We start from the raw sequence: 23,366 nt of genomic DNA, 5'->3' as shown, positions 1-23,366 counted from the left end.
CAGTGGAAGGGGTCCCTGCCCGTGGCAGGGGTTGGAGCTGGAGGAGCTTTAAGGTCCCTTCCAACCCAAACCATTCCATGATGCTGTGGCAAAAGTAGGCTCTTCTGAGCGAGTGTGCTTAAATCTGGGTTTATTTTCACACCAGTATCCTTGTTCCTAAGGTAAGGTGCTGAGCTGCAGCACCGGTGTTGGAGGCGCTTTGTGCACCAGGTTTATCTCACAAAACGAAGGAATAATCAAAGAAGATCCCAAGGAGGGGTTTGCACAGTTCCTGCCTTCTCCTGGGGGACCAGAACACGAGTCCCCACATGTGCCTGCAGAGTTCCTGTCCCCAGGGCAGTCCCATACTTTCCCAGTCCCTCCTTTTCTTCTCTAGGATGCTCATAGCTTGAGGCTGCTGTTTCCATCCCCTACTTTTTCCTCTAGGTATCTCTGTGACTTCAGCTTCAGAGCCAGCTATAAGCATTTCCAGGCTTCAGGTTTGGATTGTAGGGCTGTGTCGTTGCAAATCCCTTTTCCACGGTGCTGGGTAGATGGCGATTCCATTGTCTTGGGGACTTCTCTTCCCCTTGTGTGCTGGTGCTGTGCTGAGGGTTAGTTCTGGTTCCCAGAGCTGCTGAGCAGCTCGCTGACATCAAGCTTTTTATGTAGAAGTGTTTGCCCTGTGATTGCCACCTCTTTTTTGCACCCTTTGCATTTGGTGGCGTTGTCGCAGCCAGGAGGTGAATCAGGACTTGGTACATTTTGCTTGTGGAGGACTAGGGAACCCCAAATTCTCTTTTACGTGCTCCTGCCTGTCCCTTTCCTACCAACCACTACCATGGTGCGCACATGGGGCCCTGAATGATGCCCCACCAGGTCCAGCAGCAAGCCCCACTGCTTACACCCCTCTCCCCCTCTCTGTTCTGCAGGTATGGTGTGAATATGCGTTGCTTGGCAGCTCGGGTCAACTACAAGACTCTGATCATCATCTGCGCCCTCTTCACCCTGGTGATGGTGCTGCTCTGGAACCGATGCTCCTCCGACAGAGCTGGCCCCTTCCCGCGCAGCCTGCCCGCCTCCGAGAGCGACCTGGCCCGCCAGCAGAGCGAGGAGGCGTCCCCCCAGGAGCAGCAGAAGGCTCCCCCCATCGCAGCGGGGTTCAACAAAGCCCCGGGGCTGAAGTACGAGGAGATAGACTGTCTGATCAATGACGAGCACACCGTTAAAGGGAGGAGGGAAGGCAACGAGGTCTTCCTGCCGTTCAGCTGGGTAGAGAAATACTTTGAGGTTTATGGGAAAATTGCTCAGTACGATGGTTATGACAGGTTTGAATTCTCTCATAGCTACTCCAAAGTATACACACAGCGAGCACCTTACCACCCCGATGGGGTCTTCATGTCCTTCGAGGGCTACAATGTGGAGGTTCGGGACAGAGTCAAGTGCATAAGCGGTGTTGAAGGTTTGTGTCTGGTATTTAAGTTCTTTTTAATGGTTGAAATGGTTCTTAATATTTGCTGCATCTTTGATGCAAAGTGGTGAATGCTCCATCCCTGGCAGTGTTCAAGGGATGGGGCTTGGAGCAACCTGCTCTAGTAGAAGGTATCCCTCCCCGTGGCAAGGGATTGGAACTGGAGGAGCTTTAAGTTCCCTTCCAACACAAACCAGTTTGGGATTCCTGTGGGTCATGCAGATTCGTCAATCTAACTCACCTTAACACAGAATTAAGAGTGAAGAAGTGTGCTCTGCTACAGGGCACCAACAACAGTGAGTTGTGTGAGGAGGGTTAATCCCAAGGACAATGGGCTGGAGCTGTACCTCTGAAGACAAGGGACAGCTCTGGGGGGAAGGACTGGGGCATTTTGTGCTGATATGGGGTGGAGAGAGCCTGGCTGGTTTCTGCAGGCATCACTGCAGACTGTGCTCGTAGTGCTTTTGAGGGAGCCAAGGTAACTGAAGCAGATTCGTGGATGCGGGGTGAATTGATCCTTTAGCATCCAGTAACTTCCCCAAATCCAGTAGTAACACGTCCACTTGATTTGCAAAGATTGATGTGGCATTAAAGGGATCGTGTTGGATGTAACATCATTTGGAGATTTAGTGGTCCCTGGAGCATGGGGAAAAACATCTGTCAGGGCTTTTTTAAATGTGTTTTAAACCAAGTATGATGCTTCAATAAATGAGAATGTATGGGAGACCACGATAAGGACTCCCTCTGCCACTCAAATCTGCTTCGCTTTGACTAGGGAGCAGTTCACTCCTTGAACACGGCTTTCCTTGAGCCCAGCTAACGGGGAAGCCTGGGAATGCCACTTGCTAGGAGTAAAGGAGCGATGGGCTGTGGAGGAGGAGTGTGCAGAGCTGCAAGCGCTGCTCTTTGAAAGCCTCCTGATAACGTCCTCCTTTTCCTCCTCTTGCAGGTGTGCCATTATCCACGCAGTGGGGCCCTCAAGGCTATTTCTACCCCATCCAGATTGCACAGTACGGGTTGAGTCACTACAGTAAGAACCTGACCGAGAAACCCCCTCACGTGGAGGTCTATGAAACAGCCGAAGAGAAGGACAGAGCCAGCAGGTCTGCGGAGTGGACGGTGCCCAAAGGCTGCTCCCTGTCCACAGTGTCTGACAGAGCCAAGTTCACCAGTGTCAAGCAGTTCATCGCTCCAGGTGGGTTATGCCCAACGTGGCAGCAAAGCCTTTAATTCGCACAGGTGGTGCATGGGGAGCTTTAGGTGCATGGGATTAATGTGTGTTCATTTACCCTCCATGACTCCTCATCCTTAAGAGCTCACTTGAGGACATCTCCTTGTTTCTGTACCTCTGGAGTTTGCCTTTTCTTCTCTTTCCTCCCCATCGCTGCTTTCCCCAGCAGTACCTCAATGACCCACTGGGTGGATGCACACAGGGAGGGCAGTGAGAAGCTGCAGTCACGCTCCTGCCTCAAAATAGCAGCAACAAAAGAAGTAGAAAAAGAGGAACCAGTTGTGCAGGCTGGGAAATAGCACTGACGTGTGATAAGCAGATGTTGACAGAGGAGAGATAAGGCCTATTTTCAGCCTGCACCCAGCTCAGCACGTGCAGCTCTCCGGTTGGACCTGGCATCACTCTGTTCACCGGGATGCAACTAATATTGGTTCTGCTTAACCCAAGTTGCCTTAAACAAGGTTGCAGCTGCCCCCATGGTGTGTAGGTATTTGCAGAGGGCTGGGGGGGGAATGGGGATGATGTGGGTGCTGAACACAGGCACTCCCCATCCTCTGCAGCCATGCGAGATGCTTTGTGTTACCATCTCTTCCTTTCACCGTGTCCTGTTTCGTACTTAGCAGGCAAATTCACTGTTTCATGCGAGTTTCCTTTGTGCTAGGAGAGGCTCATTAATAAGCAGGGATTGTGTTTTTCCTCAATCAATACCCATTAGAATTAATGAGTCCATTACTTAAAAAGACAATGAAGTAATTTTCAGTTGGCACCTTAGGCCTGGGTCTCCAGGGAAAGAGCTGTCGAACACTCTCGTGTCTTTGTAGTAGATAAATACAGGGAGAGGGAAGGCTAAAAGATCTCTTATGTATTCTCTCTTCATCCTTTATTGATGGCAGAGTAATCTGCAGGACTCGAAGGCCATGGTCTGCATCCACTTGTCTTAGATGGCCTTAAGTAAGGGATTTGCAGGCGCTCAAGGCAGTGCAAACAACAGGCAGCCTTTCATTCCCCTTTCCTTCTTAAAACTCTGGTTTTTTTCCCCTCCTCTCTATTATAATCCCCTTCGTTATCACACAAGCATTTATTTACAGGGAACCATGAAACTTACTTGACAGGAATTGTGAGGGGGGGTTGTTTTAATTAGATTCCTCATAGGAGCACACTGTGTAGCAAAGCGCTTGGTTTCTCCTCCCAAAGCAGATGCTGATCTCCAGAGCTCAAAGGAATGAAGCTTTTTGCTTTAAAAGACTGGAAAATATGACTCTGGGTCAAAATGCTGGGTGCTGTACAGAAGGGAAACAATTGCTTTGCGTGGGAGAGTTTTACCCTATGGAAAGCTGTTAAATGAAGATGCCCGTCTTTAAGTGTTCATCATCCCTCTGTGCCTTCAAAGCTACAGGATTTGCACACAGCCTTACAAACTAATTAGCCCTTTGATCTGCAAGTATAGAGGCTTTTGGGGGGAGAAGTTGAATTTCCAGTCTAAAATCTAGCCTACGAGAGCATGCTGGATTTTATTGTGTGGCATTGCCTGGGAGCTTTATCTAGATTTATATGTTTTTTAATTAAACTGAGTTTTGGTAATGCAGACGTTAATAAATACTTTAGCATCAGTCTTTCCATATTACTTTCTTCCTTTCCCACATTAAACTAATCAGGTTTTGGAGCTGTCAGATTGGGAAAGAAGAAAGTCACACTGATGTGCCCCATAAGTCTGGCTCTGCCTGTCCTGTGTCCTGCCAGCTGCAGGCAGCAGGAAGAACCCCTGTTTCCCCTACCCTGTATCTTCTGGTGTCCTTTACGCTCCTCCATCAATCAGGTACCAGAAGCATCTGCTAAAGCCGTTGATGGAGCCCCTGGCACTTCTGCTCCGCAGCCAAGTGCTGCAGCGCGTTAATGTAAGATGCAAACGTGTCGGCCTTTGCTCATGGATTCACTTTATGCTTAATTAAATAATACATGAATGTGCACAGAAAGAGTGATTGAATTATTGATGGGCTGCCCTAAAAGCTTTTGGCCCCGGCCTGGTAAGAGGGGTTGCCTCTGGAAGCTGCACTTCAGAGCTTAAACGCTTAGGAGAAATGAGTGCTGTAGCACTGAACAAGGCTCTCCTGGTTTGTTTTGCAGACAGCACCGAGGGGATATCTCTGCAGCTTGGGAACACCCGAGACTTCATCATTTCCTTTGATCTCAAATTCATCACAAACGGGAGCGTTTCCGTGGTTCTCGAGACAACGGAGAAGAACCAGCTCTTCACCGTGCACTACGTCTCCAACAACCAGCTCATCGCCTTTAAGGACCGAGACATCTACTACGGCATCGGCGCCAGGACTAGCTGGAGCACCCTCACCAGGGACCTGGTGACCGACCTGCGCAAAGGCGTCGGGCTCTCCAACACGAAAGCTGTGAAGCAGACCAAAATCATGCCCAAGAGAGTGGTGAGGCTGGTGGCCAAGGGAAGAGGCTTCCTCGACAACGTCACCATCTCGGCCACCGCTCACATGGCGGCTTTTTTCGCTGCCAGCAACTGGTTGGTGAGGAACCAGGATGAAAGGGGTGGCTGGCCCATCATGGTGACGAGGAAGCTGGGGGAAGGCTTTAAGTCCTTGGACCCGGGCTGGTACTCGGCCATGGCCCAAGGACAGGCCATCTCGACGCTGGTGCGGGCGTACCTGCTGACGAAGGACCAGGCGTTCCTCAGCGCGGCGCTGCGCGCTACGGCGCCCTACAAGCTGCCATCGGAGCAGCGTGGGGTCAAGGCTGTCTTCATGAACAGGCACGACTGGTACGAGGAGTACCCGACCTCCCCCAGCTCCTTCGTGCTCAACGGCTTCATGTACTCCTTAATCGGCCTCTATGACTTGAAAGAAACGGCTGGGGAGAAGCTGGGGAAGGAGGCGCGGGTCCTCTACGAGCGGGGCATGGAGTCCCTCAAGGCCATGCTTCCCCTCTACGACACCGGGTCAGGGACCATCTACGACCTTCGGCACTTCATGCTGGGCACTGCTCCCAACCTGGCCCGCTGGGACTATCACACCACCCACATCAACCAGCTCCAGCTCCTCAGCACCATCGACGAGTCGCCCATCTTCAAGGAGTTCGTCAAGCGTTGGAAGAGCTACCTGCGAGGCGGGCGGGCAAAGCACAACTAGAGCTCACAACCAAACCCCTGCGTCCTGGAGCCACAGTGTCCCAGGTGGCATCCTGGTTTTTGTATGGACCGTTTCAAAGAAGTGATCCTTAAAACTGACCTCGGGAAATCGTTGCATTCCAGTGTGAAAACGGTTGGGTCTGATGGATTCGGGAGCTTCAGCCTGTCCTTAGCGCTCCACAGTGAAACCCATCGGCACGAAGCAAAGCCCTGAGTGTGGGGGTGGGTTTTGGTTGGGGTTTTCTTTTACTAGGAGGACATTTGCAGAAGCCATACAGGTCTCTGAAGTCCAGCACTTGCCTGAAGCGTTAGTCCATGGCCTCTTAAAATGGAGTTACCTGTGTCTATGTTGGAGCAGGGCTTTGGTGTAACACCGTTGATGTGTATTAACTTACAGCCTGGGTGGTGCTCAGTGTATCTTTTTAAAGGTGTTTTTTTAACACAGGTCCTATTCTTGGGGTGAAAATACCCGTTATTATGGTTCCCCCCCAGTTCTCTGCGTGGAGGTCCTGTAGCTGCATGGTTTCCACATAGACATGGGGACAGCAGCCCCTCAAGCAGCGTGCCAGGCTTCGGGGTCTCATCACCTAAGCACAACCCGGTGGGACTGCACAGAGCCTGCAACCACGCCACCCCCTTTTGTAAAGCCAAACTCACCATCAGCCATCAGGTTTGCCGCTGTCGCCTCCGCCTGGGTACCTGGGATCTCTCATCGTGGTGCCCCATGGTTTGTGCTGTGGTTCTTAGTGACGTCTGAGAGGCTCCTCTGAGCTCTGGCAGCTTCATTCTTTGGGCGGCTTGAATTGCTGGGTGTGATGCAGAGCTCACTGAGGAGCTCGGTTGGAACGAATGAAGGGTTTCCTATGGTGGTTTTCATTTTTAACCTGCTTGAGGTTCAAACCCAAGCATTTTAAGAAGGAAAATCACCCCAAGAGGGCTTTCCAGCTCCACTCGTGCTTTAATACCAAGTTTCACCTCTGCGTGCTGTCTTACTCATGGTGTACGGGGTCGCTGCATCTCCAGCGGTGGCTTTGGGGTGTGCTTTGTCCTTGTGGCTCTGCCAGGCGAGCAAGGGGACCTGTGCAATAACCCACTACACACATCCAAACCCAAACGCTCCCACCATCCTGTGGCAATGCAGAAGGAACCAGGAGCCTGCTTTTTCCTGGTTGCCAACCCTTGACACCCACCATTCCTCTGCCCTCTCAGCGTCCTGGTTGATCCTGTTCCATGTTGTAGGTGGGGGTTAAGGTGAGGATGCTCACGCTGAGGATGAAGCTCATTCGCATCCCCAGAAGGCTGGGCACAGGGACAGTAGGCATCGGGATTTCATTTTTCCATGTATTTTTGATGCTTTCTCTGTTTTCTCGCAGGCGCAAGCGTTTCATTACTTGATCTTTGCAAATGCATGCTGTGGTCGTGGCAGTTCATTGGAGGAGGGCATCTCACAGGAGAAGTTTCAATACCAAAGGTAGCAGAGGTGAATTTGTTACGTCCATGTGAATACACGCACGCACACACACACACGCAAACCCCAGGATGTGCTTCCTTGACAAACACAGACATCTTTCTCCTGCACGTTTCCTCCTCCTTTTGCCCATTTTGGCTTTGGAGGATCTAGAGAGACTCTTTGGGTACTGCTCAAGAGATGGTTTTGGTGCCTTATGGAGGCCATCACTTCCTTGTTCTGTTCTTTCAGTGAATACCAGTTGGAGAATTGCAGTGATGCTCTCTTAGGGTGCGGGTCAGCCTGGCCCCTGTTGGATGGGTGAGCTCAGAAGCATGGGTTGGCCGTGCCAACACCATTGTGTTGTCAAACCACCTTATCCTTAACACCTCCATTGTGGTTTTGTCGGCCTTAGCACTCATGTAACTCAAAGCAACCACCACCAGAGAGAGGTTGCAGCACCCAAGAGAGGTAGCGTGGGGTTTCTCCTGTTACTGCTTTTAGTTCCGTTGTGCAGTGGAAGAGGATTCTTGGACATTGGTGCCCATAATTTCATCAAATTCACTTAATTTGGGGGGGGGGGGGGTGTTTGTTTTCAGGCTCAAACTGACAAAGTCCTTGGGGATTAAGCCCTGTTTAGTCTTTCCCTGGGGTTTCCTGTACATAGACTTCATTGGAAGCGTGGGTATGTGCAACCCAGTGACACACAAGCACAAGTGTACAAGTGTGGCAGTGCTCTTTCCCTCATTGTGCAAGACATTCACTGAAAGCTGCTATTTCCATTCACCTTGTAATTGTCCTTTAGGGTTTTTTTTCCTACGTTTCCTTTTTTACATGTGGGGTATCCACCATGTGTTAAATATGCAATAAATTGTTTACAGGATGCTCTTGTGAAGGGTAGTCCTTTGTAAAGCTGTACAGACTTTGCAGTTTAAGCACAATGTGCACACGTTAGTTTTATATACAGCCAGACATGACTTTTTGCAGCGGGAAAGGTTCTACTATGTTTATATACAAAGTAAATGGCTCAACGTTTGTTTGTGCTTCATGGAAAGCTGCTTTATAAGACTGTAAAATAAACTTTTTTATCTTAAGACAGACACGGGGCGTCTTCGTTCTTCCCATCGGTACCTTCTGCCCTATGCATGGTCACAGGTGAGCCCCCATGAGCCTTGCTGGGATGGAGATGGCTCCTTTTAGAGCATCCCAGAAGGGTTTTATTGTAGGGAAGGTGGAAAGCATGGAAACGGGGGGGTTTCAAGTGTTAAGGGTTTGGTGGCTTGAGGTGCCTGCCCAGAGAAGCTGTGGCTGCCCCATCCCTGGCAGTGCTCAAGGCCAGGTTGGACACAGGGGCTTGGAGCAAGCTGCTCCAGTGGAAGGGGTCCCTGCCCATGGCAGGGGTTGGAGCAGGATGGGCTTTAGGGTCCCTTCCAACCCAAACCAGGCTGGGGTTCTGTGATTTCTCCTGAATTCATCTCACTCTGAGTTTCTTTGATATTTCATATACATATTTAATAAATATATTTTTATAATATGTATTAATATCTTAATATATTTAATATCTATAAATACCACTTTATAATTGACTAAAACCATCCAAAGACGAGAGGCTGAGGTTGCCTTTAACATGCACGAAGGGCACTGCTCTCAATTCCTATTTTCAGTTAACAACATGCAATTCCTACCAAAATTTCCCCCAAAATACTGGGATTGAGGTCACCTCTGCCTCAGCCACCCCATGCCTGAAGCGATGCTTCCCACCTTGATGCAGAAGGTGGTCAATGGGAAGCTGGATGTAAAGGGGACCAGGATGCCTCCTTTGACTTGGCCAGGGATGGTTTTGCCTCATCACCATTTTCAGTTACTTAGCAGTGTGAATTGGAAGTGGAAGTGGATTGGGATCCGTTGTCTGGGTGATGGATTGCAGTGTTTGCTGCTCAGTTTGTGGTGCAAGGAGGTTTCCCATCTGCCTGGAGTGACTGATAACTCCCATGCATGTCAATGCACCTCCTGAATGCTAAACACCCTCTTCTGCCAGGATGATGACCAGGATGGAGCATCTTGTGCCATGGTAATAACCACCCTCTCTGTGCTCAGTGCAGGTCTCTCTGCACTCACCAGGACAGATGGGTCCTGTGCATCTCCTGCATCCACCCATAGGACACAGGGGTTGCTGCTCCTTTTGAGGTGTCACCACTTCGGACCAGGGAGCTGGTGGCTTCCTGTGCTGTGAATGCATCGCAGCAAGGTGATGTCTTCTGGTGTGGGAAGGAACAAGAGTACTCGTGGCTTGGCCTTGCCATGGGCTGGTGCCAGGTTGTGCTCTTGGTGGTGGTGAGGAGGAGGTGTCTCTGATGTTGCTCTGGTTTGGTTTCCCCTCCAAAGCAAGGCTGAACTAAGGATGTGTTCTGGTGGGCAGCTCCTCTGCTTGCTGTAAATGTGATGTAAATGATGTCAAGGGGGCACAGACACATTCCCTGGGCCCAGGGTGCCTGTTTGTGAGTGAGATCTTGGCTGGACCTTTCTGGGGGTGAAAAGAGGCTTTGAGGATGTTCAGGAAGGAGCTTGTGGCCTCTTGAGGCTGAGGACACTGTGAGGACTTGGGGCTGCTCATCCCATGGCAGTGCCATGAGGGACCCCATCCTGCTCCCCCCAGCGCTCCCAGATCCAGTATTCCAGCCAGGAAGCATCTGTGAGGTCTTCTTTCTGCAAAGCCCATTACTGGGAAGGGAAAACAAAAAGCAAATCCAAATGGCATCGCTCGGGTGGGGAATAGAAACCCCTTAATTTGATCATAAAGAAGCCTTTTGATTCCAATCCCATCCTTATCCCAAGTCCTCCCAGGGCTTGGCTGGATCCTCTTAAATGCCTCAGGATTCCACTGTAGCCGTTTTGCTTTCCCTGGGCTGTGCTGGAACAATGAAATGTCAGCAGGAGCAGCGGGTGGTGAAAGCCACTTCCCTCTGGGATGGGAAATGGGCATGGCTGTGGGTGCTTAACCCGGGATGAGCTGCGTAAAGGGGTTCAATAGTGACAGTGAGCGGTGCTCGCTGTGATGCACTGGCTTGTGTGGAGGGGCAGCACCTGGAGCTCCAGGGAGTGATGGGGATGAGGGGGTGAGGAAGCACTTCCCAAGCATAGGTTTACACTGGGAGCTGGGTTCCTGCGCTGAGGATGCTAGGGGTGATGTTCCCTGTGGAACCCCAGTGCTCCAGTGAGGGTTTGGCTCCTCCTCAGCACCCACTGGGAACCCCATTGGTTTTCCAGAGCTGCTTCTCCACCCTTCCCGCAGCATCACCCCTGCTGCCAAACCCCAGAACGTGATGGTACCGTCCCCATCTCGTGCCCCATGAGCAGAACCTGTCAGTGCACTCATTCTGTAATTAAAAGGATTCATTAAGGCAGCTGGAGCCAGGAATGTCGCAGGAGCTGGGATGCGCCAGCAGCCAGGACCGGCTCCATGCGGGACTGAGGGTCCTGGGGATGGGGATGGGGGGGGGGGGGGATTTTGACCAGATTCCCCTTTATCCATGAGGCTGGGCCACCTCTGTGCTCCTCACATCGTTTTCCAGATGTGGGGGTATCCACCAGGAGGGGAGGAGATGCTGGAGCAAAGCTGGAGCTGCTCCATGGTCCCTTCCCAGGTTGGACACAGGGGCTTGGAGCAAGCTGCTCCAGTGGAAGGGGTCCCTGCCCATGGCAGGGGTTGGAGCTGGATGGGCTTTAAGGTCCCTTCATCCCAAACCAGTCCATGGTTCTATCCTAGGGGATCAGTGCAGCCCGAAGGAGCCTGCTCTCCCTTAAAGAGGGCACCTCCTCAGGGCAGCCAGGCTCATCCCTTCCCTCCTGGGCTGGCTCCCCACTGTGGAGCCACCACCTCCCCTCCATGGCCCCATCCATGGGCATCCCCAGGCAGCCTCCGGAGCCATGCAGTGGGAGCAGTGGTTGATGTTTAACCCTGCAGGTTTAACTGGGCTCATTTAATTCCTCACCACGTTCTCCATGCTCTGTGCAAGCATCACCTCCATCCCCCTGTGTCCAGCTCCCGCAGAGCAGCTCATGGGAGTCATGGACCCAAGCGGCTTGGAGAAGAGCTCTAACCCCATCAGATCCAACCCTTACCCCAGCCCTGCCAAGGCCACCCCTAACCCATGGCACTGAGCCTGTTCCAATGCCTGCCCATCACCCATGGGTGCCCATGGAGGACAAAGGCTCCCACTGCACCCTCTGGTGCCCTTCAGCAGCGGCACCTTGGCAACGGGCATTGGCACAGCCACAGTGCAAACACCCTCAAGGGACAATCGCCAAGGTGACAGCCATGGAATGGGAATGCCAGGGTTGATCGTGCGGATCCGGGTTGGGTTTTCCCAATGGAAGGGACTGAGCTGGGGCTGCTCTGAATGGAGCCAAGCAGCTCTTCCAGACCTTGTGCTCATTGGAGCTGAGCTCCTGTTGTGTGGAGCTGCAGAACATCCATGGATGACCCTGCCTTGGGGGATGCGAACGCCACCGCTCCACCGTGAGCTGGTCACTGGGTCAGCCTCCCACATGGAGCAATGGGCTCGATCCCAGCCCTGGGCATCCCCCGTGGTGGGAACTGCACCCAGAAGGGGCTTGCGCATCCCTGGGAAGCCACTGTCCGGTGGGAAGCCGGCAGGGGAGGGTTAACGCGCTCGCACCATGGAACTGCTGCGAGCTGTGATTAGAATGCAGGGCAGCGCAGTGCGCTCGCCAGCCCGGATTCCAACCGACCCCATCGCTTCTCCCTGCGAGCAGCACATTCCGCTTGGCTCCGGGAGCTACCGGACAAAGCAGGAGCTGCACCCACGGCCCCGGCTCTGCCCCGCTCTTGTGCAACGCGTTCCCAACGGCCGCACTCGCACGGCGGGGAGGGGAAGGGCAAAGGCGCCGGGTTTGCAAGCGGGGGCTCCTGCTCCGTGGTACCCAAGGGGACCCCACAGCCCGTGGCTGGGGTCATCCGTGCATCCAGCCGGGAATGACTGAGGACTCTTTGGGGGCATCATCGGGAGGGTTTGAACTCCCTCTACGGAGGCAGGTCTGGGGTGTCCCCGGGTGCTGGAGCAGCGGGGCCTGTGCGGTGAGGATGCGCAGGGCGCTCGGGAGTTAACGCCTTTCCCGGCCCTATCCCACTTCCTCGCAGCCCGGCTCCAGCTGATCCCGAGCACGACCCGCGAGCGCTTGGCCGCGGCCGTTTCCGGTTTGGTTTTGTTGCCTTTTTCCTGTTCCACTCCGACAGGAGCCAGAATTCATTCGCTCCTCACCGGGGATCGCAGCCGGAGCCGCCGGCCTCGTCCTCCCCTGCTCCCGGGCTCATCCCAGCGGGAGCCGGCAGAGCCTCCCTGCCCCAATCCCGCCCCGATCCCGCCCCGATCCCGCTCACACCCGCACCATGTGGAATGTGTTTGTACACAGATGAGTAATAACAGTCGCCCGGAGCCAGCGCCAGGGATAAGGCAGCATCCGAGCCAGCCCCGCTCCCGGCGGCGGAGCCGTAAGTACCGCCCGCTCCGCTCTTCCCCCTCGCTCCTGCTGCTTTACGTCGCTGGGAGTGATTCCAGCCACAGGGAAAGGTGGCGGTGGGAAGGAGCTGCGTGTGGATGGATGGGGCCGTGCGTTCTCCCTGCCCACCAGCAGCCCGAGGCTGCGCCGCTTGCTCCCAGTTGATGGAAGTTCCACCCAGGAGTGTCTGGGGATTGGGATGAGGCGCTGGGACCGAGCAGGAGGGAGGGCAAAGAGCTCAAAGCCGCACTGGGTTCGGACAGCCTCAAACCCATGCGTGAGCAGGGAGCCCGGAGCAGCAGCAGCAGCAGGAGCAGCTCCCACAAAGCCGCTGTTGTTCTGCTGGGAGAGGTCTTGGCACGTCCCGTTCCCGAGTGCTCGGAGCTGCCGGGCTGCTCGCTCCCAGCCCTTTCCCTGCCCCGCCGTCAGGAGCAGTGAATCGTTAACTGCGTCGTGCTGGCCCTGCCATTGAAAGCCACCGGCTGGTGCTGGCACGGGAGCGGTGCCAGGGGCAGGCTGTGCCATGGGGCTGCGGGAAGCCAAGCCCATGGAGGGGCAGTGATGGGGTGACCGGGGATGGGTCACGGCTCCTCTCATCAGGGACAAGGCACAGCCTTTAATGGTGACAGGAAGCGTGGAGAGGGGCTTGGGACAGGGCCTGTATGGACAGGACAAGGGGAATGGCTCTAACCTGCCAGAGGGGAGACTGAGCTGAGCTCTTAGGCAGAAGCTCTTCCCTGTGAGGGTGCTGAGGCGCTGGCACAGGGTGCCCAGAGAAGCTGTGGCTGCCCCATCCCTGGCAGTGCTCAAGGCCAGGTTGGACACAGGGGCTTGGAGCAAGCTGCTCCAGTGGAAGGGGTCCCTGCCCGTGGCAGGGGTTGGAACTGGATGGGCTTTAGGGTCCCTTCAGCAGAACCGAGGCTGGGATCCTGTGAGGATGAGGACGGGGCAGGGGGGTGCTCGCAGCCACCCCGCGGCTCTGACGTGGCCCCGTCCCCACCCCGCGGTGGAAGAGCTCGTCCGGGGGAGGCGGCCCCGTGGGTGCGCCCGGCGCCGGTGACTCAGAGCGCTCCGCACCTCTGCGGGGCCGCACACGGGGACCGGCCCCGGTTCGTCCGGTTGTGCCGAGCGCGGGGCTGCCCGCAAACCGGCGCTGCCTCCCCGGGGTGAGCGGAGTCACCGGGGCTGAGCAGCATCCCCATCCCCATCCCCGTTCCCCCATGGACAGGAGTGGGACCAGCGCAGGGGCCGCAGGCTCCGCACAGTCCAACAGCCACCGGAACGTCCCCATTTAAGTCTTAATCTTTAACCAAAGCGGCTCCAGCTTCGCTTTAGGTCGGGTTTTAGCCCCGCTGCCTCGTTAATCTTTCCCCTCCCGGAGCCGCCCCCAGCCACCTCCCTCTCCCCGAGCACTCCCATGCAGGAGCCGGCGGGGCTTTGCCCCTGTTTGCTCTGGAGCTGCTCGGACACGCAGGGTAACGGCAGGGCCTGGGGAAGGGCAGCAAAGGGGCTGCGTTGGGACCAGCAGCAAAGGGGCTGCGCTGGGACCAGCAGCAAAGGGGCTGCGTTGGGACCAGCAGCAAAGGGGCTGCGTTGGGACCAGCAGCAAAGGGGCTGCGTTGGGACCAGCAGCAAAGGGGCTGCGTTGGGACCAGCAGCAAAGGGGCTGCGTTGGGACCAGCAGCAAAGGGGCTGCCCTGGGACCAGCAGCAAGGGCCGCGGGTGCTGGAGGGGGAACCAGGTCCCGTCCCGTCCCATCCCGGGGCTGAAGGTGCGGGATGGCAGCAGGGAAGCACCCAGGAGCAGAGCCCGGGAGGCTGGGGGGTTGCAGGGAGCCGGGAATGCGGTGCTGGGCAGGACATGGTCCTTATGGAACCTTTATTTCACAGCCCCGAGGTGGAGGCACAGGGGGCACCACCGTCAGCAGGGAAGGGATGGAGATGTGGGGCTGCGCTGTGGTGATGGGGTGTTCAATGGGGAGCTTCCCAGAGGGGACCTGCGGCCCCCGAACCCATGTGCAGGGCTTTCTGTGTGACCTCGAGGTGCTCCAGGATGGGGGTGCTGATGGGGTGATAACAGCGGTTCCAGTCCCTCTGGGTGGTCCCCATAGGGACATGCTGCCTTTTCTCCCCCTGCCCCTTTTGGATACAGGGTGCCATCTCCCCTCCCCATGCCATGGGATCCCTGCAGGAAGCATTTGCCACGTGTGGGTTCGGGATCTCCCAATGGAACACAGTGCCACATCCCCATGGATGCTTGTCTCCCCCAGGCCACCCATCCTGAGCCCGGAGAGCATCACTTCAGCCATCTCCATCCCGTGGCGTGTGAGATGAGTTCAGGCGGGATGTGAGGCACCATCAGGGCTCTCCACAGGGAAGCTGAGCCAAAAGCATCCCTCGGAGCTGGATCCTCAACCCACACGATGCTGAGCATCAAGCTACCCCGGCTGCTCAGCATCAACCAAGTGCCTAAGGTCAGAGAGGAGCTTTCCTTCCCCAAGCCTGAGGTTTGGGAGGGTTTTGGGGGGGGATAAGTGGGAGCAGCGTGTTCAGTGTCCATATCCCTTGGGAAGGGCTCAGCCCCTCCATGGAGGACCCAGCTCTGTCCTTGCAGCAGGGCCCAGGTCTCCATCCTTTTGGCACCCTTGAACCTCGTCCAACTGCCCCCCCCTGTGCCCTGCAGGGGTACCAGGAGCAGGGCATCCTCTTTGGGTATCGCCCACCCCGGAGCTCGGCAGCCGATTGCCTCCTCAGCGTCTTCCAGATGACGAATGAGACCCTCAACATCTGGACCCACTTTGTGCCTGCCTGGTGGGTACCATCCCCTGGGGCTTCAGCATCCATGGCAGGAGGGGTTGGGTCTCCGTGGGGAGAGCAAGGAGCAGGGATGGGGACCCCCGTGGGTGCGATGCTGTTCTCTGTCCCATAGGTACTTTGTGTGGACCCTGGTGGGGCGGCTGCAGGGCCCAGGGGGCCGGGAGGACCCCAATGCCTGGCCCCTCCTCGCCTACCTCCTGACCTGCTGCATCTACCCCTTGGCCTCCAGCTGTGCCCACACCTTCAGCACCATGTCCACCCGCACCCGGCACATCTGCTACTTCTTTGACTACGCTGCCCTCAGCATGTACAGCCTGGGTAAGGGTGGGTGGGAGGGCAGAGGTGTCCATGGGTGCTGGTCCCCAGGAGCTGCAGCATCAGGCTGAACGCTCCTACCCATGGACAAGCAGAGATGGAAGCTGACTGTGTGCAGTGTCCGTTTCTCCTCTTCCTCCTCCCTGAATCCTGATGCTTGGACAGAGCCTTGGGTGACGTGGTCCAGTGGATGGTGTCTCTGTCCATGGCAGGGGGATGGAACTGGATGATCTTAAGGTTCCTTTCCACCCCAAACCACTCAGGGATTCATCTATGATACCACTACAAACAGTAACCGGGGGCTGGGTTTTGTACTGGGCAGTCCTGGGATGGAGGCCTGGCTGTGGGACACTGCAGTCCTTGCGGTAAAGTGAATAAGGGTAAAAGAGCAGATTAAAGACAAGTGGGGGGGAAGTCAATGGCACCCCTCTGGGGACAAGCCCAGGGGAAGCAGCAGCAGCCACCAGGGTCTTTGCATGGCCCATGGAAAAGCACCTGCAGGAGCTGGTTGTGGGAGCATCTCTTGATGCTCCCCTGGGCCACCTTCATTCATCCCTCCCTGTCCTGTTGCCAAACCCAAGCTCCAAGGTCCCAAGCAGTGCTGGTGGGACCGGATCTCACCGCATTCCTCCCCTGTTCCCAGGATCCGCCCTGGCGTACTCAGCGTACATCTTCCCGGCGGGATGGGTCGACAGCACCTTCCATCACTGCTACGTGCCCATCGCCGTGTTCAACACTGTGGTCAGCACCAGCCTGTCCTGCTACTCCAGGTGAGCTGCAGCATCCCCAATGGGTACTGTTACTGAAGGGCTTCAGTGAGTTCAGGACAGGGGGAAAAGGGGACTCCTGGGTTGGAAACGGGCTGCCTGTTGGCACTAAGAGAGACCGATGCTCACAAATGCAACAGGAAGGAAGTAGCTTTAATCTGTGGAGGTTTTGAAGGTCATTTCCTATGGTGATGCCTGGCAGGAGAACAAGTGGCTGTGTGGCTGTATGTGTGTGTATATGCACATCTGTGTGTCTGTATGTGTGTGTATATACACATCTGTGTGTCTGTATGTGTGTGTGCAGGTGTGTTTATACATGTCTGTGTGTGTATGTGTGTGCAGGTGTGTTTATACATGTCTGTGTGTCTGTATGTGTGTGTATATACATCTGTGTGGCTGTATGTGTGTATATATACATCTGTGTGTCTGTATGTGTGTGCAGGTGTGTTTATACATGTCTGTGTGTCTGTATGTGTGTGTAAGTGTGTTTATACATGTCTGTGTGTCTGTATGTGTGTGTTTATGCATGTCTGTGTCTATGTGTGTGTGCAGGTGTGTTTATACACATCTGTGTCTATGTGTGTGTGCAGGTGTGTTTATGCATGTCTGTGTGTCTGTATGTGTGTGTTTATGCATGTCTGTGTGTCTATGTGTGTGTGCAGGTGTGTTTATACATGTCTGTGTGTCTGTATGTGTGTGTTTATACACGTCTGTGTCTGTATGTGTGTGTTTATGCATGTCTGTGTGTCTGTATGTGTGTGTAGGTATGTTTATACATGTGTGTCTCTGTGTGTGTGTGCAGGTGTGTTTATACATGTCTGTGTCTCTATATGTGTGTGTGCAGGTGTGTATATGCATGTCTGTGTGTCTGTATGTGTGTGCAGGTGTGTTTATACATGTCTGTGTGTCTGTATGTGTGTGTGCAGGTGTGTTTATACATGTCTGTGTCTATCCATGCGTGCAGCAGGTTTGCAGGGCAGCCGCAGCCTTCTCACAGCCGGTTGCATCACTCCCATAGCACGAGCAGCTCCATGGCTGTTCCTGGATGCCATTGGGCTCCTTGTTAGGAATACCTCAAGCGCCTGCAGTGCTGGCCTGCCTGGGGCCCATCTCCTTCATGGGGAAGGCTGTGTTAGGGGAGCCCTCGCGTGTGTCCCTGCACCAACAGGCAGTTTGCTGCACAGGAGGCACAGTCCCTGCTCCCAGGAGCGCTGTGAAGCACTGGGCATCGCTCCCACCTCCCATCCTGTGGTTTGGGGTGCCTCTGGTACCATGCCTGTGGTCACTCATCACAGCATCACAGAACCCTGGGGGTCTTTCCTCCTGCTCCCCCCCCCTCCAGCACAGGGCTGTTTGGATGTCTCAGCAGGGATAAAGATGCTCCCACGCCCTGGGGAAGGCAGCAGGAGGGAATCACACTGCAGGGTGGGATGCAGCGACGCATCCCTCTGAGAGGGAGAGTGCTGAGCTCGCCATAGTCCTGCACATCTGGCTCATTTACTGTCTGCTCAGTGCAAGGGCATTCTCTCACCTTTTGGTCTGGTGTGGAAGATTTGGCCCTATCCCTGCTGTTACTGAGCAGTACTGCAAACTGAAGGATTTCTCTTGGACCCCTCAGTGCATGAGGCCAGCCAGAGCTTGGTATTTTTGCCTTATATTCGTCATTTCTTTCCTTCTTTTTGTCTCTTTTCCCCCTCTTGTCTTTGTCTCGGGCATCTCTGTTGTCTCGTTAGATGGGCTTAGCAAATGAAGCTCATTGAGCATGCTACTTACCACTGGAACATAACACACAGGAAATAATCAGCAACTTGAGATCAGTCCCAGGTTAATTTGGATTGTTTAAAAGAACAAATATTGCTCAGCATCCCCCTGCTACAGAACCATGCATACGGGTGTCCCCTTGGCCTATCCCTACATCCCTTGTCCCAAGCCCCTCTCCAGGTTTCCTGCAGCCCCTTTAGGCACTGGAGCTGCTCTAAGGTCTCCCCTTCAGGAGCCTTCTCTTCTCCAGGCTGCCCCAGCACCAGCCCAGCACAAGAGGGGCTCTGGGCTCAAGCTGAAGCCAGCCCCTGGGGAGCTGCTCCAGGCGCTGTGCAATGGGTGGCGATGCTGGGAGGGACCTGCCCGGGCAGAGCAATGCTGCTGGGGCTGCTCTGCAGCCGCTCCCTGGGCTGGGCTCTGCGGGCTGCCGGGGTCACTGGAGGGGAGAGGCAGGAGCAGGGCACACGCAGGGCAGGGTCAGAGTGATTTGTGCTCACACCATCAATGCTGGCTTACCTGAACCCGCTGAGCTCCTGTGCCACGGCCAAGCGCAGCAGCAGAGCATCCTCAGCCTCTCCAGCTGCCCCATGAAGGTCAATGTGAATGATGGGAGGATGCAGCGTTGGGATTTGGCAGGGACTCACCGAGGGGCATCTGAAGGAAGGTGTTGATTTGTTGATCTTAAGGTCCTTTCCAATCCAAACCATTCTGTGAGCCCTGTGCAAGCAGAGAAACCTGAATGGGCTTTTCATGGTGAGAGCAGAGCACACATGGGCTCTGCTACGTCTCAAGCCATCTGCTGTGAAGAGAGCACTGCGCTGGGGTTATGGGGGCTCTGTTTGGGCAATGTCCTACATCTCATCACCATGCTTTCCTGCAGAACAAAATGCAGGACATTATTCCCTGCCCAGACGTGCACTTTCCTCCTCATCTATGGTATGACTATAGCCAACAGGCTGCTGCTTCCATTAGAATGGTGAGGTCATTGAAAAGTAACTTGGTTAACTCATTTAGGTTGTGATTTCGGTAACTCTCTTTGTTCATTCTCTGCAATGGCAATCACCAAGCCTTGGTAAGGTGTAAAAAAGGAGGATGCTCTCCCATTTCATGCATTTCAGCCATGAGCTGTGATACAGCTTAACTAACAGGGATGAACACAGCCCGAACGCAGCATTACCTACCAAGCCTTCCAAGCCAAGGCAGGTGTGTTCTCCTTGATTGCTGAGCTCAGAAAGCTCAGATTCAAAACCAAGAGGGAAAACTCAGTTAAAAACCTGACACAGGAGAGATTTAGATTAGATATTAGGAAATCATTCTGCCCTATGGGGTGGTCAGGCCCTGGCACAGGTTGTCCACAGAAGCTGTGACTTCTAAATCCTTCCTCCCTCAGCTCAAGGCTCCCCACATGAGCTGAGGGTGGTCTCAGCTTTAACACCCTCAGTGCTGCCCTGCCTGAATTCACAGTGTTGATGGGACGGTGACTGTGCAATGTCTGCACTGCAATCCCAGCAGTGGAATCCAGACTAATGGAATCCAGGCTAATCCGCAGGGCTGTGCCATGGGAATTACCTCCTGTGTTTCCCTCTAGGTTTCTGGAGGTGGAGCGGCCCGTGTTCAGCAAGGCTTCCCGCATCCTGGCCTTCGCCTACCCGTACCTCTTCGACAGCATCCCTCTCTTCTACAGGGTACGGCTCCCTGTGGTCACAGCACCAGGACGGGTTGGGAATATCAACTGCTGCATCTGAGCCTGGAAATACTTGGGAAAATATCCCCTTTTTTATAAAGGAAAACAAACTCCGGCAGGAAAGGGATTGGGTTATTTCTTCCTGCACCTATTGACAGGCAGATTCCTTCCACTTCAAAGCGCCGCGCTCAGATTTTGCCCAGGCTGGAAAGTTACTGCCTCAGAAAGCTGCCGGTTTTCCAGTTCCTCAACTGGAGCAGGATGGGGATTTTGCTACAATGAGGACTAAGGATGTGTGGGGCTGGGATTTACACGAAGTAGAGGTGATGGCTGTTGTATTGAGCCCTGGATGTTGGGCAATGGGCAGCCAGAGGTGATGGGGGCGCAGGGAGCAGCTCTGCCTCCTTTAACGTGTTGTTCTCCTCCCTTTGCATGGTCCCCCTGTGTGGATGCCCCTCTGCTGCTGCAGTTCTACCTGTGCATGGCAGAGAGCTGCACGGAGGCTGCCATCCCAGTCCATTATAAGCACACCGCTTTTGCCTTCCTCACTTGCTTCATCTTCGCCAGCCATCTGCCAGAGCGACTCGCACCAGGACACTTTGATTATATCGGTAAGTGCCAAAGGGTGGGTTGGAATTGTTTCCTCATTATTTGCAGGGAGAAAGCACATTAATGCACGAGTGATGCCCAGAGGTTGTAATTCATTCCCTGCTGGAGATTCAATATGTGGTTTTACATATGAGATAGAGCAGTCCTGCCTCGATAAAGCAGGAACAGCTCCAGAAACGTGCTGCTTCCAAAATGGGTTAGAAGGGTTTGTGACCACAAAGCACTCGTTTCTCATGCAAAACCCTTCAGCTGTGGCATAGCACTGCTTCACAGTGTCAGGGCGCTGCAGGGACAGCCTCCAAGGAGACCCTAACCCTAACCCTAACCCTAACCCTGTTCCCCCCATCATGCCATGCACAAGCACAGTGCTCCTTCGTGCCTCCAGGAGCGCAGCAGTGAGCTGCCCAAAGTGACTGAAGCCCTCAGTGAGTGCTTCTGGCTTTGCTGCAGGGCACAGCCACCAAGTTTTCCACGTCTGTGGGATCATCGGCACGCACTTCCAGATGGAAGCCATCATGATGGACATGGCTGAGCGGCACGACCGGCTCCTGCCCTCCTCGCTGCTTCCCTCCTCCCTGCAGACCCTCGCCTCCATGGGCATCTGCATGGCCATGAACCTGGCTGTCATCGGGCTCTGCTCCATGTCCCTGCGCTTCATGCCAGAGCCTCTGCAGAGAGAAAAGCCACACAAGCATTAGGCTTTGGGTCTAGATGGCGTTTATGCTGCTCCATGGGACAGACCCCAAACAAGACGTGGATGGGTGAGGAGTTTCTTCACCTAAACTCTCTGAGAAAAGGTTTATTGACCATTTTCTCAAGAGCAAACCACAATTGCACTGGTTTTGTACATATAGCTTCCAAGCTGGGGACATGATGAAATGCTCTTAATCAAGTTGCTGTTTTACCACAAGATGTATTTAAAATACTCATAACTTCTTCTCTCAAAGGGAAATAAGTGCTAATACTTCCCAAAGCAATAGGCATTCCCCAGGTCTGCCTTACGGAGCAATCAGGGAGGCAAGGGAACGTGAGCAATGCATCTGGTCACACAGATGTCATTGGTTTAAACCAACAGCCAAGCCTCTTTAGTGAAGGCATGTCCAATGGCTTTCCCTGGGGCTCCTTAACTAAGGTTTTCACCTTGAAAGTGGCATTATATTGAGATTAAAACCTCAAATACCTGTGTTACACAGCCTTACACTAAACCCAAGTGCCTGACAAATGTGGAATTGAGACCAGAGTTTGGTTATTGTTTTAAATTCAGCTATTTTTAATCATGACCCAAAAAGAGTTATTCCAGGAGAACTCACCATAGGAATTCCATTCTCCTCTAGAATGGCTTTATTTTGGGTCCAATTCTGGTGCTTAGGTAAATCCTGGGAAATGAATGTCCATGGGGGAGCTGAGCTCCTGCCTGTAGCTGCTTGGTGGTTGATGCAGCGCCAAGCAGAGCATGGGTGGCTCTGTCCTTCCCTCCTGGCACAGACACCTCCGTCCTGGTCATGGCTGGGCTCCTTCCCTAACCCCATTTGTGGCATCAGACATGAGCTGAGCAAGAAGCAGGAGCCTGTGCAGTGTAGAGCCATGAGCTGTGTCGGCTGAAAGGCAGGATTTGGAGCGGCTGATGCACAGTGGGGGTCAAACCCTGTCATTTTAAGGCATTCCCAGAGTTAGACCTCAGCTCACCCAGCATCAGCCCTGCACTCTGCCTGTCCCTCCTGGCTCTCCTTGCCGCTGTGTCTGGATTTAGCAAGGAGAAGCAGAGTGCATGGAGAGAGCCCGGAGGTGCCAGCTCAGCTGGGATGGAAGCTGTCACCTTGGATTTACCAACACTGCACACGAGGTACAGGAACGTGCGATGCAAAGCTGACTGCTGGGGAATGGGATCGAGCTCCTTGATAATCATACGGGTGTGACATTTGGTGGGTGTAGAATTGCCTCTCTCAAGGTATAACTGATGCACTTTTGAGTGACAATACAACGGCTCATTGCATCTATCATGGGACAAGGAACTCTTTTTGAGAAACAGCTTTCTTTTGAAAGCTGACCAAGATTTCTATTAATATTTATAAGCACTGGAACGTAATTGTTTATTCAACAGTTTTATTGCATTAAAAGAGAAAACTAATATAACTCTCGCACTGACCTACACCAGCCTGACTTGTATAGCTCCATATAAATGCTGCCTGTGGAAATTAATCACTCCAGAGATAATTGCTAATGATTGCAAAGCTTCTTTACTTGATGTGACCGGGATGGAATCTGGCTCTGCGTGCAAGGCGTTATCAAAGAGGCTGTCCAATTTACATCGATCCTTACACAGTGTTTCTTGGTTGTTTTATTTGTGGATTTGGGAAGTTCTCTCCTCCTCCTCAGGTGAAATTATGTGTAGGAAAATGACATGAGAATACATTACACTGTATTTTCCATTACCATTCTCCCTCTGGATCCTGCAGCGCTTTGTAGGGACCCTTTGTCTGGCATATACTGGATGAGTGACTGTTTGCTCTTGACGCAGCCGGATTCCTTCTGCAGTTGGAGATGGGCCTTCAAAAACCTATTGAATGTACTAAATTCTATTCACAGAAAGAAATAAAAGCAGTGTCAGATTGTTACGA

The 23,366-nt window shown here is 53.9% G+C and overlaps 2 protein-coding genes across 5 annotated transcripts in view; both read left to right on the top strand.

The window, feature by feature from the left end:
• The window catches only part of GLCE (glucuronic acid epimerase), a 39,766-nt gene extending 33,910 nt beyond the window's left edge, over window positions 1-5,856 (top strand). For 3 of the 4 annotated variants that reach the window (XM_061371141.1, XM_061371143.1, XM_061371142.1), the window contains 3 exons: window positions 912-1,441; window positions 2,400-2,645; window positions 4,806-5,856. In XM_061371141.1, the coding sequence (XP_061227125.1) occupies window positions 925-1,441; window positions 2,400-2,645; window positions 4,806-5,830 (1,788 nt within the window). In that variant the 5' untranslated portion in view covers window positions 912-924 and the 3' untranslated portion in view covers window positions 5,831-5,856. Of the gene's footprint in view, window positions 1-911; window positions 1,442-2,399; window positions 2,646-4,805 lie in introns of those variants that run through there. The other variant, XM_061371144.1, reaches the window with a different exon arrangement.
• A 9,235-nt stretch (window positions 5,857-15,091) lies between these two features.
• PAQR5 (progestin and adipoQ receptor family member 5) lies at window positions 15,092-23,366 on the top strand. Its single transcript, XM_061371116.1, has 7 exons — window positions 15,092-15,269; window positions 15,479-15,606; window positions 15,725-15,930; window positions 16,571-16,697; window positions 20,044-20,140; window positions 20,609-20,750; window positions 21,199-23,366. The coding sequence occupies exons 1-7, from the start codon at window positions 15,219-15,221 to the stop codon at window positions 21,444-21,446; spliced, it is 999 nt and encodes a 332-aa protein (XP_061227100.1). The 5' UTR covers window positions 15,092-15,218; the 3' UTR covers window positions 21,447-23,366.

Source organism: Neopsephotus bourkii, unplaced genomic scaffold, assembly GCF_033783945.1.
Source record: "Neopsephotus bourkii isolate Nb327-2 ecotype Australia unplaced genomic scaffold, CSIRO-AGI_Nbou_v1 NB_1572, whole genome shotgun sequence".
Taxonomy (NCBI): Eukaryota; Metazoa; Chordata; class Aves; order Psittaciformes; family Psittacidae; genus Neopsephotus; species Neopsephotus bourkii.
This window is presented reverse-complemented; position numbering and strand designations above follow the sequence as displayed.

What these genes read in the sequence shown, in the direction of transcription:
- PAQR5 (XM_061371116.1), top strand. Translation starts at nt 15,219, where the DNA reads ATGCTGAGCATCAAGCTACCCCGGCTGCTCAGCATCAACCAAGTGCCT. An exon ending in ACCCACTTTGTGCCTGCCTG is followed by an intron (nt 15,607 to 15,724) that starts GTGGGTACCATC and finishes TCTGTCCCATAG; the next exon opens with GTACTTTGTGTGGACCCTGG. An exon ending in AGGACACTTTGATTATATCG is followed by an intron (nt 20,751 to 21,198) that starts GTAAGTGCCAAA and finishes GCTTTGCTGCAG; the next exon opens with GGCACAGCCACCAAGTTTTC.